This window comes from Schistocerca cancellata, chromosome 4 (genome assembly GCF_023864275.1).
Source record: "Schistocerca cancellata isolate TAMUIC-IGC-003103 chromosome 4, iqSchCanc2.1, whole genome shotgun sequence".
NCBI classification, from domain to species: domain Eukaryota; kingdom Metazoa; phylum Arthropoda; class Insecta; order Orthoptera; family Acrididae; genus Schistocerca; species Schistocerca cancellata.
This window is the reverse complement of record NC_064629.1, coordinates 146,475,109-146,492,588: the sequence shown is the minus strand read 5'-3', so window position 1 is coordinate 146,492,588 and position 17,480 is coordinate 146,475,109. Positions and strand designations below refer to the sequence as shown.

The 17,480-nt window shown below is 45.0% G+C and overlaps 1 protein-coding gene across 1 annotated transcript in view; it reads right to left on the bottom strand.

The window, feature by feature from the left end:
- Positions 1-7,480: 7,480 nt before the first annotated feature.
- Positions 7,481-17,480, bottom strand: part of LOC126184947 (uncharacterized) — a 51,468-nt gene continuing 41,468 nt past the window's right edge. The window contains exon 4 of the mRNA XM_049927621.1: positions 7,481-7,878. Within this exon, the coding sequence (XP_049783578.1) occupies positions 7,868-7,878 (11 nt within the window). The 3' untranslated portion in view covers positions 7,481-7,867. The remainder of the gene's footprint in view (positions 7,879-17,480) is intronic.

Below are 17,480 nucleotides of genomic sequence, written 5' to 3'. Positions count from 1 at the left end.
CCTCGGGCCTATTCTAATCCCCGGACCCGCAGGGGGGGAAGAGCAAAGTAGTGTGACGAAGCGTCAGACGAAACAATGGGGCGCAAGAAGTGAAAAGAGGGGGTGGGGGAGTTCAGTTAATTCATATAGCGTCTGATTTCCCCTGTTTATTTAGTCATTGAGCAACTGTTTATTTTGTGTTAATGCTTTGTGTATGTGGGAATTTTCTTTGAAAGGGGGAGGGGTGTCTGCCTTTACTGAGTCCTATGATGTTCATATCTTTTTCAATATTGCTTGGTCTGTGGTATTCCGCTTTTAGATGATCTACAAATGTGTAATGGTTTGTACCGTACTTCAGTGCTCCGATGATGGATTTGTGGGGCGCTCAACTGCATGGTCATCCACGCAATACATTGTTCTGATATGTTCTCTGTATCTTGTGTTGGATGTCCTCCCAATCATCCTAGTGCATATTTTTTCACCATCTCTGCAACTAAGCTGATAGATACCCGATTGTTGGTATGTGTATGGTTTTGATTTCAGTTTCGGGATATGCTTTTATATTGAGTTCCTTGCGTAAGCAATGCTTATACCTTGTTTTCTTTTTCGATGTTACCCATCTCATGTGTTAATTTGTTATGGTTTTTATGGTGGTTTGGTTAGTTTTTAGTTATTTGTGTACCATTGTTTCTTTGTGTCCATTTTAATGTTTTATAATGGCCAGCTCTTTTGGTAATCAGAAGTGTTTCGGGAGATGGTGTTCAGTCTAAGATATAATTCATTGCAGCCTGTTTCTGACTTTAGGGGTGGTTAGAAAAACACGCATTTTCTTGTAGTTTTAACGATGGGACGAAAATACCCTTGGGAATCCTGTAAGTGTTTAACCATGTCTGATCCCCGCGAGAAATGATGTTCAATTTCAGGGGCAGCAGATTGAATGACCGCTTCAGTCTCTAACAAATGACAACCCTACTGTTGCAACAAGTAGCTCCACACCCTGTTTCTGCTCCAAGTGTCTCCAGTTTAACAGTGAAGAGGAGGAGTGGTCAGAATAACGCCGACACTAGAAAAACAGTTCACAGCATACGACATTACACATATGGCGAACATCGCTTTTTATCAATGGTCGAAGCTGTAGTAATGTTCTGTTACATGATGTAATTACACGACATTTATAAGAGGCACCCATTTGAGCTGCAATCCTGAAGTTGTCGGAACCACATCTGAAAACAATTTTGTCTATTGTAGTCTCAACTACTGTGGATGCTACTGAAATTGATTCTGAGGCTCTATTTCTCTTGTTCATACCACACAAGGAAAAAGTGAAGTCTATGCTAATAATAGGCGAACAAAACCAGGGTTCATATTAACAGTAAACATAGAGGTAAACACTTGCAGGCATGTGGTACACGAGCTGGAGCTGTACCTGTACATCAGATTAAGGTGAAGTCTTGTCCTCAATGCTTTTCAGATCGTGATAGAATTGCTTGGCCTTGTGATGCGAAGTTTCATGTGTGATATGTCGTATCCGGACAGTGTTTACAAAGCAGCCTACCGAGCGGGGTGGCGCAGTGGTTACACACTGGACTCGCATTCGGGAGGACGACGGTTCAATCCCGCGTCCGGCCATCCTGATTTAGGTTTTCCGTGATTTCCCTAAATCACTCCAGGCAAATGCCGGGATGGTTCCTCTGAAAGGGCACGGCCGACTTCGTTCCCAATCCTTCCCTAATCCGACGAGACCGACGAGACCGACGAGACCGACGAGACCGACGAGACCGACGAGACCGACGAGACCGACGAGACCGACGAGACCGACGAGACCGACGAGACCGACGAGACCGACGAGACCGACGAGACCGACGAGACCGACGAGACCGACGAGACCGACGAGACCGACGAGACCGACGAGACCGACGAGACCGACGAGACCGACGAGACCGACGAGACCGACGAGACCGACGAGACCGACGAGACCGACGAGACCGACGAGACCGACGAGACCGACGAGACCGACGAGACCGACGAGACCGACGAGACCGACGAGACCGACGAGACCGACGAGACCGACGAGACCGACGAGACCGACGAGACCGACGAGACCGACGAGACCGACGAGACCGACGAGACCGACGAGACCGACGAGACCGACGAGACCGACGAGACCGACGAGACCGACGAGACCGACGAGACCGACGAGACCGACGAGACCGACGAGACCGACGAGACCGACGAGACCGACGAGACCGACGAGACCGACGAGACCGACGAGACCGACGAGACCGACGAGACCGACGAGACCGACGAGACCGACGAGACCGACGAGACCGACGAGACCGACGAGACCGACGAGACCGACGAGACCGACGAGACCGACGAGACCGACGAGACCGACGAGACCGACGAGACCGACGAGACCGACGAGACCGACGAGACCGACGAGACCGACGACCACGCTGTCTGTTCTCCTTCCCCAAACCAACCAACCAAAGCAGCCTGGGCAGGTACCGTGTAAGAGGTCTGAGCAGATGCAATTTCGATGTATTGCTCATCCGCTGCCTGCGATACGCAAGGTATAAGAGAATCGCTTACCAGAGAGCAGTGTTGACTGCAGTAGGAACTGTGTAGCTGTAGCAGTAAGTTGTCGCTTGTCTGGTGTATCGTGTTGGCTGGCCCGGTCGCGGTGCAGCGATGCCGGAGCCTGAGTATTATTGTATAAGGTAAAAAGCAGCCTCGCGCATATCTAGTAATGTATCTGGACTCCCATGTAAGCGTTTTAAAAATGTCCTAATAATAATCTTTGGTATAAAGTAATTTTTAACAAGCATTCATTTCAATTTAAAGATTTCACTAATTTCTCCAATCCATGATCATTCCGATTGTTGCAAAAGAAAAATCAGTTGCTTCCTTTCATAAATGACAAATCTATCGGCCAGCACTGCACAGAGCAGTGCCGGAAAAATTTATTGTAAGAGCAGATATTTGGCGAGTTTATTGAGGTAAGCATTTTTGCTTTTTTTATTCAGAATGATCTTACAGGGCCATGACGCAGCACTGCTGTCGTCCAAAATTTACCAGGTTACTGCTCTTCGCCATTATCTTTCATCATCTGATTCTGACAGCTTAGACCTGTAGCATTTATTTGGAAAGATTGTCATCTGTTTTGACGTCACGGAACAGTCAGTATTCCTCCATCAGCCATCTTTGAATATCTACTTCCATCATAAACGCAAACTGGGCTAGGTTTGCCAACTAACTGATATTTTATACATAGGATAATTATATTTCCTGATTAATTTCCCATCAATTCTTGACCCCACTAGACGTATGACAGTGTCACACAGAAATAAGGGAACAGTGAGGAAATCCAGCAAGGACGTGGGTTGTGCCGCAACGCCCTCAGCTAAACCACTAACAAGGGCGATAGGGTAACTAGTTGCACATAGACCACATGCCATCATGAACACAGTGAAATTATTATTTGAAGGCTTCCATGGAAGTCTTAACACTTAATAGCGATTTTCGCTTTTAGTTCACTAAACACCATGCAAAAACCACTCATCAAGCATATGATGAATAGGTGGTGGTTGTAAAGTGTTTTAGAAAGCAAGGTTGCTTTGAAGTATCGTGAAAGTTTAAAGTTTCCTTCCGTGCAAAATCTTTTAGACCATTTCTGACGAAGAATTAATAAATGTGTGAAAAAGTTATTAGTTTATGTTTTTGAAATGTCATTGTCCTATTTTCTAAATAGGCGTCTCCTGATTTATGCAACACATTAACTGCATCTGGACTGTCATCCAGATTAGTTGTCTAGGGATCTCTTGTATCCCTACTGTATATTCTAACATACTGAGATATAAGAGGACCCCATGGAACTTATTTGGGCTGCAAGCAAACCACATGTAATAGGGGTTCAGTTCCCTTTCCAGTACTTTTAAGCCCGACAGTACATCCAAGCCAAGCAAACATTTTTATCGCATTCTTTCGCTGCAACATTTTCTTGAAGCAATTGTGGACATTTCCAAGCAGATTAGCGAGCTACCTTGGAGGACCGCTAGCAGTCGTTTTAACTGGTAAAGTTTCTCTTTGTTTTCCGTTTTACTTAAGTTACTTCAGTACTTTGCCTATAGGTCAGGTACAAAAAATTGTAACTGCTGTAGCAATAACGCCAAAGTAAGTTTGATATCTTCAAAGCCACCACCTTTTAACACTGTGCACACATGCTGCATACTAAGGTCTCCATACTGGTACCTTACTTGTATCAGGGTTCGCAATGCACATGTCTTTTCCTTGATGGTACACACAGGAGAGTAAATTGAAAACTTTCTCCAGCTAACTTTCTCTGCTGTCGTGTGTCTGAAGGATCCACATATTAATTCCAACAAGGTCTAGGATGTTGAACACGTCCATAGGCCTGTGGCAGCCAAATTTGACATTTTACAGATGAGGCGTCTGGTCCAGAATATCACCTCCAAATTAAGTAACTGTTGCTCATTTTTCAGGGAGTTTGTGTTTGTCCACTGTGACTAGTGCATTTTGCAGAATATTAGACCTTTCTTCATTGTCTTCCCCTGATAGTTTTGTCACCATACTTGTACAAAATTTTTACCTTTAAAGTAAGTGTTCATAATACTTTCAGGTTTTTAATAGACATTTGCCTTTTACAGAAATTGTAGACCATCAAGGCACATTAAATGTCTTCAAAAATATGAAATGTGAATTAAAACACTATTTAATAAAATGATAAACAATGCTCAGAAGTCAGATTGACCAGTGTATTCCTTTTAGTAAACCGTTTGCAGTACCTCTTTCCGAAGGGTTTAAGAGTGTCCATAACTGTCAAAGGGCCGACACGGCCGACATCTATGCCCGAGGCAGAATTCGAACCTGCGACTGTAGCGGTCGCACAGCTCCAGACAAGCGCCTAGAACAGCACGGCCACGCTGGCCGGCCCCGTGTTTACGGAAAACTTGTTGGTACATATGGGATTGCTCTACAATTCTCAGCCAGTATCTCGTTCATTCATTGCAATATGCAGCTACAGAAACTGACAGTTCAGACTAGTTCCTTTTATATTGAAAAATGGAAGTGAAATCTTCCAGTGGACTTACCTTTTGACCTGTGCAGAACATTTGTTTGTTTAATTGAAGGAAGAGTTTTGGGTAACAAATAGAACAGAGAAACCTGTGTACTTTGCAGTTATTACTCTGTGGCCTCAGGGCAAATTGCGATCAGAACAATGAATATTGAAAGACAAACGTTTACTATCGCTACTCTTAGATGCAGCTAGGAATATCTCATCCCGAAGTGAGTATTCCTCTCAGCTGTACGATGACCTGATAACAGTACTTGCAAGGTTGAGAGATCTTTCTGCGACGTTTGTTTACAATAATGGTTCAGAGCTACATGGTATCTTTTACCAAAAAAAATACACAGGAACAGCAGTTAATGTGCAGAAGATAAACTGACCTCAGGACATATTTAATATCTTCCTGCTTGTCAACAGTTAATCTTACACAATAGCTCCTTATTGAAGAGGACTTAAAGAAACGACTCATTTCTGTAGTGTTTTCAGCTCACTTTCAGTTAGTATTTGGTAATTGATCCTAGTATATTTCTGTTCGACATTGGTTATTTCTTGTTTTACATAGGTTGTGACAAACTGAAGTCTTACATTTCAGTTTTTATTCATTCCATAATTCAGTTATGGATTTCCATTCTTTAGTGTTGGCAGTATTGTTACCGAGAGTAGTTTATCACTGACGGTGATACCTGTCTGGTTATCAGGATTAGACATTAACTCCTTGTATTATGCAAGCTTATAAATTATCCATATGGGTGCACCTTGCTTGGAAAACTTTGTTCATGCAATCAGGATTGCATTTGATGGACTAGTATTACAATACTACAGTTTTCCTTAGGTACAGCCTTAATCTTTACCAGATTTTGCTGTCCAATAGTATATAGAAAGTATGCAGCACTTGATTGGACATTATCTTACATCAACCTCTAGCACTAGGAAATTTATGACCTGCAATTGTTGCTAGCAGTTCTGAACATTTTCAGATCTATATAAATCTACTAGAAGAAATGCAATAGATTGTCACACTGCTAATTTCACTTCCATCACTAACCCAAATTTTAATATTGACAGTTATGCCTATGTGAAATATCACTTGACTAATTTAAGTATCACTAATTTCAAACCAAATATATTTAACCACAATACTTTTCACTGCCAGGTTTTCCACACAAATTTCACATGTCCATTCACAAAGGTCTGAAGTGTCTAGTACGAGAAATCTAGTACGAGAAATCTAGTACGAGAAATCTAGTACGAGAAATCTAGTACGAGAAATCTAGTACGAGAAATCTAGTACGAGAAATCTAGTACGAGAAATCTAGTACGAGAAATCTAGTACGAGAAATCTAGTACGAGAAATCTAGTACGAGAAATCTAGTACGAGAAATCTAGTACGAGAAATCTAGTACGAGAAATCTAGTACGAGAAATCTAGTACGAGAAATCTAGTACGAGAAATCTAGTACGAGAAATCTAGTACGAGAAATCTAGTACGAGAAATCTAGTACGAGAAATCTAGTACGAGAAATCTAGTACGAGAAATCTAGTACGAGAAATCTAGTACGAGAAATCTAGTACGAGAAATCTAGTACGAGAAATCTAGTACGAGAAATCTAGTACGAGAAATCTAGTACGAGAAATCTAGTACGAGAAATCTAGTACGAGAAATCTAGTACGAGAAATCTAGTACGAGAAATCTAGTACGAGAAATCTAGTACGAGAAATCTAGTACGAGAAATCTAGTACGAGAAATCTAGTACGAGAAATCTAGTACGAGAAATCTAGTACGAGAAATCTAGTACGAGAAATCTAGTACGAGAACATGTCTACAGTAACTTTCTTTGCTGTTTGACTACTCTGTTCAATAAATATTTTACACCAATTTCCTCCGCTGGAGTGATGAAATCTACATTGCGTTAATGGCTGGTAGTTATTCCTGTAGCCAGCACCAGTTACAGTATCTAGTAGACCCATCTATGTCAACATTAAATCTTTCGAATTTAATGGTACACAGAATTCGACATCCTGTACTCAGATCTTGCCTTGCTCTGATGATTCTGAGTTTACCTAAACGATTTAGCTGTCCAACCAACGTTCCCATACTTTAAGTTTTTCAAAAGACTAAATTTTCAAAATTTTATCCCTTTTGTTGTAATCTGCTACAAGCATGTGCAGTTGTTTACACTAATCAATTACTTCCATCTCTATAAATGTGTTCTCTTTACACTATGAACTAAGTTATAGCTGGCCTGTGTTAAGACAACATATGCCATGTATTTCAAAAATGTAACTTTTTATCCCTCTGATCTGCATCACTGAAAGTAAACACACAAATTTATATATTACTTTATTGCTTTCTGTATCTTTGCCATAAGATTTAAGTTACAAGTAGAAACTGTTTGAAGTTATAAATCCCAAATACAATACTTTATTAACTAACAGAAAATGACATTTTCAAAAATATTTTTAGTCTCCACAAACCAAGATATTCTTTTCCTTTAAAATATTAAATTTTTCCAGTCACTTAACACTGAACCTTCCCCTAATACCAAAGAGTCGTTTTAACATCAGGAATTACATTAAAATTTAGAGTGTCAGCAAGGAAACTAAAATTAATATACTGCTTATATATTAAAGTGTAGACTAGAAATCCAAAGATTTTCATCTATTACAAAACTTTCAAGAAGTAAGAACATTTTTACACCCAATTTTTATCTCAGTAGAAATTTAAACAAGTTTTGTGGATCCAGTAGACAGCACCACAAAATGCTGCATTGCAGTAGATCCAATTCCTTTCGGTTACTGTTTAGTCTTCACCTGCAAAAAGATAAAATCTCTTTAATACTTTTTATATGCAGCTTAAACAGTGGCTGCAGAAAATGCTACACTATTCTCAGCTACGAAGATGAAGGTGCATCTGTGAACCTGCAACTCAAGAAGCTTCAAAAATGTAAACAGTTATGCACACAACTGTCAGAGGACAAAGTATTTTTGAACAAAGAAAGGACTGTTCCATGAGAAGATCTAAGAGGTATAAAATCAAGGGGGAGTAGTATGATGGAACAGTTATCAGATACAACGCTCCAACTGGTATGAAGTGACACTTTTGTCAGCGTGTGAGAGTTGACAACTATACAAAAGTGAGGTATTACTCTAAAAAGGAAAATGCATCAGTCTGAGAACGTACTCAGAATAAATGCAAAAGTCAACAATAGACTAATCTGTCTTGTTAGTTTCCAACCTTCCCTATTGAGAGTATCAAAAACTTTTCATAATGCAAATCGCTGACTGTTAGAATTCTTAAGATTGTGATTGAACCATCCACAAGATGAAAACATTAATGGAGACATTACTGGCTGTATTCAGCAACACTTGTGCCCTCGACCATACAAGTCTTTTTACTATTATGTGGTGCAGTCATGAAATCTGAGCTTATGAGCTTGTAAAGAAGAGAATCAAATGGTGGTCGTTTGAAGACTACATAAACAATGAGAACAGATGTTTCCTAGTTTGCAGTCGATGTTTTGCATATGCTAACTACACTGCACATAAAACTAATGGGAAGAAATAACATTGCTTGTCCTCTGCAACCATTTTCCGAATAGTCTAAGTTTTATTGAAAAACCCAATACTTCGTTTAATCAACAGGATATCTTTGAAAACCAAAGATATTACTCACACCAAATTAAGGTATTAAGTATGTTACAAAGGTAAATTGCTTTCCACAAAGAGGAATTTATCTTCACTGTATAGCTGGCCAGTATTGAATGTACTTTCCCACAATAATAATTACAAGAGCTACTGCATCCAACTAAATACTAAGCTACTGAAGGAAAGAGCAGCACATTTCAAATATTTTAACGCTAGAAATGATTTACACATATAAAACCGAGGCAGCAGGCAGTTCGACCAAAATTAGCAGAGCTATGCCATTTTATGATTTATGGTCGAAACTTCATAGGAAGAATATTCTAACTGAAGTGTTCTACTTTAATTTGTAGGTACTTTTGATTGTCTTTATTTTGGTTAAGACTACTGTAGAAAGCAAAACTTATCAGGTGTTCTGAAAGCTAACTACATTGTTCGATTACTTTCTTACATTTTCCACAATTACATTTCTTACAGGTGTCACCAATCGTCTTGTTGAGCTTTAACTTACTGAATTGGAATGTACATTTTACGCTTTTTATTTGACCTGCTGTTTACAGTAAAATTTTCGGCACCGTTTGTCACGTGTTTATGTCCATCACTGAAATTCTGCATTAACTGCTTACAGATGAATTTTCACTGTGACTTCTCTGAAGAGTCCATGAATTTATTCCAGCGAAATAATACATTGTCAATTTTAGTAGCCATCACAAAGCTGCTATCATAGAATGTATTCCAGCTAACTCGTTTAGTATATCCATATTTTGTTGCATTATTGAATTCTACAGCTTCTGCAAGACGTGCAATCATTCCCAATTTCTACATTCGAATGACTTACTGAGGATAATATTCTCATTTCCTCGCCTTCATAAATAGACAATGTCTTATCCTTAATGACTTTCATATAGAGATGCTTTTGACTTTACTAATATCTGAACGATTCACTGCACCAGTAGGCTTATATTCCGACTCATTTTGGCTAGGTGCCAAGAGTAAGAACTTTCACTCCTACCACTTTTTAAACAATAGTATCTTAAAAGCTTAATGGAAACCAAATAGGTTCGATGCTGATCAACGTTTTCTAGGCATTTCCTTGTTTTTAACAAATATTTGGTTCATATTCGGTGCTAACCGAAATGTGTGCCAAATTTCTCTTCCCATCTATGTAAGTCGGCATCTGACCGTTGTGGTAAAGCTCTGTTCAATTCTGGTATTTCGTTCCACACGGTAAAGCAGGAAACTGAAAATGAAATTATGATATAGCGAAGCAAACTTGTCTGGACACTGACCTTTTCTCTATGAGAGAAAACTAAAATTTTCGTATCACCAAATCTCTTCACATTACATCGCTAGAGATGTAATACACAGCTTTGAGTGTAAGATACAAATTTCCATCCCTTAATGAAGCAACGAGCATATTAAATTGCAATAATTGCATCTACTTCAGGAAGAAATACTTTTTCTAAGTTGATTATGGGTTTTAGTTTGGACAGATTTCTATATTGTCGCGTGTTATTCCAGAACAGCAGCGAAGATCTAGCAGTTCTGTGATTTTATGCTTCTCTTAGCAAGTAGCGTCTTTCCTCCTGTGATTTGGAACTTTGCTTTTGGTGAATAAATACCTAAAGTCGCCTACTGTCATTTTACGAATTGCCCACAAAACATGTTCACTGACACCTTGTCTTCCTCTGATCTATATAATGTTGACCCACCCAGAATGAAATCTGATGGAGGTTTCGTAGTGCTGGCATTGTCATTGGTGTAATTTCTCCTGATATATCAGAATTACTTTCACTTTATTTAGCAGGGTCTGACATAGCGCTACTCATGTCAATTTGGACATCTGGAATCTTGTTCTGAAACTAGCTGCAAATGGATGGTTGTTTGAGGTTTAAGGGACCAAACTGCAAGGTCATCACTCCCTTGTTCCAAATGTGGTCCATTCCGCTAATGTGACATCTCAGGAAAGTCAGAACAATAAAAGGGAAAAGGCTAAAAACGTAAAGAGGAGGCATGTTGTCAATGGTAAAAAAACTAGGGAAGTCAGCCAGAGAACGAACCCAACACTATGCTGAAGCAGCATAGGCAAGACCACCTGTGACTTGAAAGGTGCAACCGCTAGAATGTAGAAGTATGTATGGGAAAAGGAGACTAACCAATCCTTAAAAAAGGGTAAAAACAGAGAAAGGGGAAGAAAAGAGGATTTCGGTCAGGGAGGTGAATCGGGAATCTCCTAACACTGTTTACAGTGGGAGGCACCCACTACCTCCTCCCGCCGAGAAGGGCGTGAGGAGGACGTCCAAGCCACGGGAAGAGGTTTTAAGACCCGAAGCTTGTTGTCTGTAAGTGCTGCCCAATCGGCATGCCACAGCGATAGAATGCGCTGACAAATGACCCTGCTAAAATCGGACGAAGGGACACAACAAGAAGCTGTCCGAGGCTGGAGGACCGCAGCCTTGGCCGCGGCATCTGCAGCTTCGTTCCCAGGGATACCGACATGGCCAGGGACCCACATAAAGCTAACCGGAGAACCGACGTCCACCAGCTGCCGAAGAGAGCGTTGGATCCGGTGCACGAAAGGGTGAACCGGATGCGGATCACTGAGGCTCTGGATGGCGCTCAGGGAATCGGAGCAGATGACATAAGCAGAATGTCGGTGGCGGCAGATGTAAAGAACAGCCTGGTAGAGGGCAAAGAGCTCAGCTGTGAAGACCGAACAATGGCCATGGAGCCGGTATTTGAAACTTTGTGCCCCGACAATAAAAGAACACCCGACCCAGTCATTGGTCTTAGAGCCATCTGTATAAATGAAAGTCATGTTGATGAACTTCGAAAGAAGTTCCACAAAACGGGAGTGGTAGACCGAACCGGGGGTAACCTTTTGGGAGCGAGCTGAGGTCAAGATGAACGCGGACCTGAGCCTGGAGCCAAGGTGGCGTGTGGCTCTCGCCCACTCGAAAGGTTGCAGGGAGTGAAAAATTAAGGTGTTGAAGGAGGCGACGAAAGCGAACTCCAGGAGGTAGCAGGGCAGAGACATTCAACCCGTATTGACGGTCGAGAGAGTCGTCAAAAAAGGAACGATAAGACGGGTGGTCGGGCATTTACAGTAGCCGACAGGCATACCGACAAAGCAGTATATCGCGCCGGTAGGTGAGTGGCAATTCCCCAGCGTCAGCATGAAGACTCTCTACGGGACTAGTATAAAATGCTCCGATCGCAAGTCGTAAACCCTGATGTTGTATGAAGTTGAGGCGGCGTAAGATGGATTGCCGTGCAGAGGAGTATACGAAGCTCCCATAATCCAGCTTGGAGCGGACGATCGACCGATATAGACGAAGTAGGACGGTTCGATCCGCTCCCCACGACATACCACTGAGAACACGGAGGACATTTAAAGAACGGGTACAACGGGCGGCCAAATATGACACATGTGGAGACCAGCTAAGTTTCCTGTCAAATGTAAGGCCTAAAAATTTGGTTGTCTCCACGATTGGGAGAGCAACGGGACCGAGTCGTAAGGACGGTGGGAGAAACTCTTTGTAGCGCCAGAAGTTAATACAGACCGTCTTCTCGGCAGAAAAACGGAAGCCATTGGCGACACTCCAGGAGTAAAGACTGTCAATAGAACGCTGAAGACAGCGCTCCGGGACACGTGTACACTGCGCGCTGCAATAGATGGTAAAATCGTCCACAAAAAGGGAGCCTGATACATCAGCTGGGAGGCAATCCATTATTGGATTGATCGCGATGGCGGAGAGAGCGACGCTCTAAACTGAGCCCTGTGGCACCCCATTCTCCTGGCGAAAGGTGTGACAGGACAGAACCCACACGTACCCTGAACTGTCGATCCATTAAAAAGGAACGAATAAAAAGAGGGAGGCGACCGCGAAGGCCCCATGTATGCATGGTGCGGAGAATGCCCGCCCTCCAACAGGTGTCGTAAGCCTTCTCCAAATCAAAGAACACAGCCGCGGGCGGGCGCTTCCGCAAGAAGTTATTCATAATGAAGGTCGACAAGGTAACCAGATGGTCAACAGCAGAGCGGCGCCTACGAAATCCACATTGTACATTGGTAAGAAGGCGTCGAGACTCGAGCAGCCAAACCAATCGAGAGTTAACCATTCGCTCCATCACTTTACAGACAGCTGGTAAGCGAGATAGGTCGATAACTGGAAGGAAAGTGCTTGTCCTTCCCCGGCTTAGGAATCGGGACAACAATAGACTCGCGCCAGCATGCGGGAACATGTCCCTCAATCCAGATGCGATTGTATGTACGAAGAAGAAAACCTTTACCCGCAGGAGAAAGGTTCTTCAGCATCTGAATGTGAATAGAATCAGGCCCTGGAGCGGAGGACCGTGATCGGCCAAGTGCGTTTTCGAGTTCCCGCATGGTGAATGGGGCATTATAACTTTCACGATTCGAGGAGCGGAAGTTGGGTGGCCTAGCCTCCTCTGCCTGTTTGCGGGGGAGGAAGGCAGGGTGGTAATGAGCGGAGCTCGAAACCTCTGCGAAAAAGCGGCCGAAGGCATTGGAGACAGCCTCAGGGGCCACAAGGACTTCATTCGCGACCTTCAAGCCAGAAACTGGTGAGTGGGCCTTAGTGCCAGATAGCCGGCGCAGGCTACCCCAGACAACAGAAGAAGGAGTAAAACTGTTGAAGGTGCTTGTGAAAGCAGCCCAGCTGGCTTTCTTGCTTTCGTTAATAATACGACGACACTGAGCACGTAATCGTTTATAATTTATACAATTCGCCACTGTAGGGTGGCATTTAAAGGTGCGTAAAGCACGTCGACGAGCACGTAAAGCGTCTCTACATGCTGCGGACCACCAGGGGACCGGTACGCGACGTGGAGAAGTAGTAGGGTGAGGGATGGAATATTCAGCAGCAGCGAGAATGACTTCCGTGAGGTGGGCGACCTGACGATCACAGCTTGGGAAGGTTTGATCCTGAAAGGTCGCCCTGGAAGAGAAGAGCCTTGGAGGTGGTCCAACTAGAAGAGCACGGAGAGGGGGTATGCTGCAGGAGATGGATAACACACAGGAAGTGGTCGCTCGAATATGTATCAGAAAGTGCATACCACTCAAACCGGCGTGCAAGTTGGGGAGTACATATAGAGAGGTCTAAATGCGAATAGGTGTGAGATGTGTCCGAAAGAAAAGTAGGGGCGCCAGTATTGAGGCAGACAAGATTGAGCTGGTTGAAAAGGTCTGCTAACAGGGAGCCCCTCGGGCAGGACGCTGGAGAGCCCCAAAGGGGATGGTGGGCATTGAAGTCTCCAGTTAACAAAAATGGTGCAGGTTGCTGAGCAGTAAGTTGCATCATGTCTGCCCTGGTAACAGCAGATGGCGATGGAGTGTAAATGGTACAAAAGGAAAACGTTAAAGTGGGGAGAGTAATGCGGATGGCAACTGCCTGCAGGCCGGTGTGCAACGTGATGGGATCGTAGTAAATATCATCCTGGACCAGCAACATAACCCCTCCATGAGCTGGGATACCTACCACAGGGGGTAGGTCAAAACGCACAGAGGTGTAGTGTGCCAAGGCAATTTGATCGCATGGGCGTAGCTTCGTTTCCTGGAGGGCTACGACGAGCGGACGGTGCAAGCGGAGAAGCAACTTCAGGTCCTCTCGGTTGGAGCGAATGCTGCGAATATTCCAGTGAATAAGTGCCATCGTAAGAAGAAAAGGAAGATGAAAGAAGGGGGTCACCTCGAAGGCCGCTTAGGGCCTGGCTTCGAGCGAGCACTGCCGCCGCTATCAGTAGGCGGACTGTCATCGTCCATTGGGTCTATAGGTTCATCGGCCATCTCGGTAAGATGGCCGGGAGGGGGAGCTTCCTCCGCCGGTGAACGGCCAGATGTACGGCTACCAGCGGTGCGGCCAGGCGAAACGAATGACGGCCTGGGGCGGCAACCGCTGGGTGGCGCAGTAGAAGAAATGCGCCGTGGCGGAGAAGGAGAACTGTGCTTCCTATGAGACTTCTTGGAAGGTCGTTTGGTGGAAGTACCGGTCGAAGGCTGGGAGGTCGAGGGACGTAGGAAGTCTGCACGGGATGGTTCCTTCTGGAAGGCCCGTGCATCTGACTTCGGGGTCTTCGTCTTAGCAGAAGCTGATGAAGGGGCTGGTGTCTGTGGGGTGATGGGAGGAAGAGGAGACGTCGACCGCGCGATCTTAGCACTGGCCGAACGGACGACCGTGGTGCTGAAGGTCAGATCGCATGTCTGGGTGGCTACCTCCCTGGTAGTCCGAGGAGAGGCGAGGACAGTACTATATTTCCCCGCTGGGAGCAGCGTGGGCTTCCTACTAGCCAATAGCTTGCGAGCAGCCGAGGTGGACACTTTCTCTTTGACCCGAATTTCTTGGATACAGCGTTCGTCCTTATAGACAGGACAGTCGCGGGAGGATGCGGCATGGTCACCCTGACAGTTCACACAACGAGGAGACGGAGGTGGACAGTCACCCTCATGGGCATCCCTGCCACAAGTGACACATTTAGCCGCATTGGAACAAGACTGTCTAGTGTGATTGAAACGCTGACACTGGTAGCAGCGCGTAGGTGTCGGGACATAGGGGCGAACAGAAATAACCTCGTAGCCCGCCTTGATGCGCGATGGCAGCTTAACACTATCGAAGGTCAAGAAAAGTGTCCGGGTCGGTACAAGGTCATTGTTGACCTTTTTCATGACCCTATGGACAGCCGTCACGCCCTGCTCAGCGAGGAAAGATTGAATCTCCTCGTCAGTCAATCCGTCGAGGGAGCTAGTATAGACTACACCACGAGACGAATTCAAAGTTCGGTGGGCCTCCACCCGGACAGGGAACGTGTACAGGAGTGTGGCCTGAAGCAGTTTTTGTGCCTGAAAGGCGCTCTCAGTTGCTAGTAATAAGGTACAGTTACGCAACCTGGTACAAGATTTCACAGATCCGGCTGTGGCATCTACGCCCTTCTGGATAACGAAAGGGTTGACAGAGGAAAAATCCTTTCCGTCCTCAGATCGAGAAACGACGAGGAACTGTGGGGCAGGCGGTAGTACTTTTCTCACTGGTGGCTGGTCACGTTTCCGTTTTTGGGCAGAAGTCGAGAGAGATGGAGTGAAATCCATTGCGGAGGAATCCCCCATGATTGCCAGCGTCTCCGATGGCGCGCTCCTTCCTTGTGGGGACCCTCTCAGAGGGCACTCCCGCCTTAGGTGAATGTTTACACCTCAGGTCACACCTCCCGAGAAACAGACGGAGGGACCAATCGGCATGGTCAGAAGGTATCATGCTCAGGCAATCGCCTCTCCCCGGGCCTGGCCTTTACCAGGGGGTACGCGCGTGCCTTACATGTCTACCCAGGGCGGGGACTTACGCGTTACCCCGTCACCGGCAACGCGTGCGTCGGCCTTCAGGCACGCACAGGGAGGAAGGAAGAAGAGGAAAAATAAGAGAGAGAGAGGGAGAAAGAGGACAGACTGTCTCAAACGCCGAGGCGGAGACCAGAGGAGCCAAGGAGAAGGAGCCAAGGAGAAGGAGCCAAGGAGAAGGAGCCAAGGAGAAGGAGCCAAGGAGAAGGAGCCAAGGAGAAGGAGCCAAGGAGAAGGAGGCAAGGAGAAGGAGGCAAGGAGAAGGAGGCAAGGAGAAGGAGGCAAGGAGAAGGAGGCAAGGAGAAGGAGGCAAGGAGAAGGAGGCAAGGAGAAGGAGGCAAGGAGAAGGAGGCAAGGAGAAGGAGGCAAGGAGAAGGAGGCAAGGAGAAGGAGGCAAGGAGAAGGAGGCAAGGAGAAGGAGGCAAGGAGAAGGAGGCAAGGAGAAGGAGGCAAGGAGAAGGAGGCAAGGAGAAGGAGGCAAGGAGAAGGAGGCAAGGAGAAGGAGGCAAGGAGAAGAAGGCAAGGAGAAGAAGGCAAGGAGAAGAAGGCAAGGGAAAGAGTAAGGAAGACAGTGAGGAGGAGAAGAGCAAAGAAACGAACCAACAAAAGGAAGGAAGAAACGAGAAGTGAAAAACCAAAAAGACCACAATTATAGGTCGTGGAACCGTCCGTCTCCGGACACAGGTGCTAACTACCCCCGTGAGGGGGATGGACTCCTTTTAGTCGCCTCTTACGACAGGCAGGAATACCTCGGGCCTATTCTAATCCCCAGACCCGCAGGGGTGGGGGGGGGGGGGGAGCGTGAAGGGAGCGTGATAATGGGAAATGGTCACTATTACAAAGGTCGTCGTGTGGCGACCAGTGTAATGAAGGGAGGAGAGAGAGAAGGAAAAGGAAGATCAATGGCAGGAAAGGTACCATGACCGGCACTGAAATGAGTAGGGAAGCCATCATTAAGAAGGCACAAGTCGTGGTCTGCAATAAACTGGTCTATAAGAAGACCTCGTCTAGATGTAAAGGCACTGCCCCACAAGGGATGATGAGCATTAAAATCCCCAACGAGGAGGAAGTTGGTGAAGAAGGGCAGTTAAGGCAGCAGGTGTAAGAGTCCGGTCAGGAGGGAGATAAAGATTGCAAACTGTGACCGCAGAGTGTAGGTGGACCCTAACAGCAACCACTTCCAATGTAGTTTGAAGAGGAATCCACGTGCTAGCAATGTCTGTACGGACCAACGTACGAACGCCACCAGAAGCCCGCAGGGGTCCGACCCGATTTCGACAGAAAACACGGTCGGTGAGTATCAGTAAAATGAGATTCCTGGAGAACCACACAAGCTGCAGAGTAAGACGAAAGAAGGGATTTCAATTCTGGAAGGTGACAATAGTATTAATTAAAATTCCATTGGAGAACCACAGAACGATGA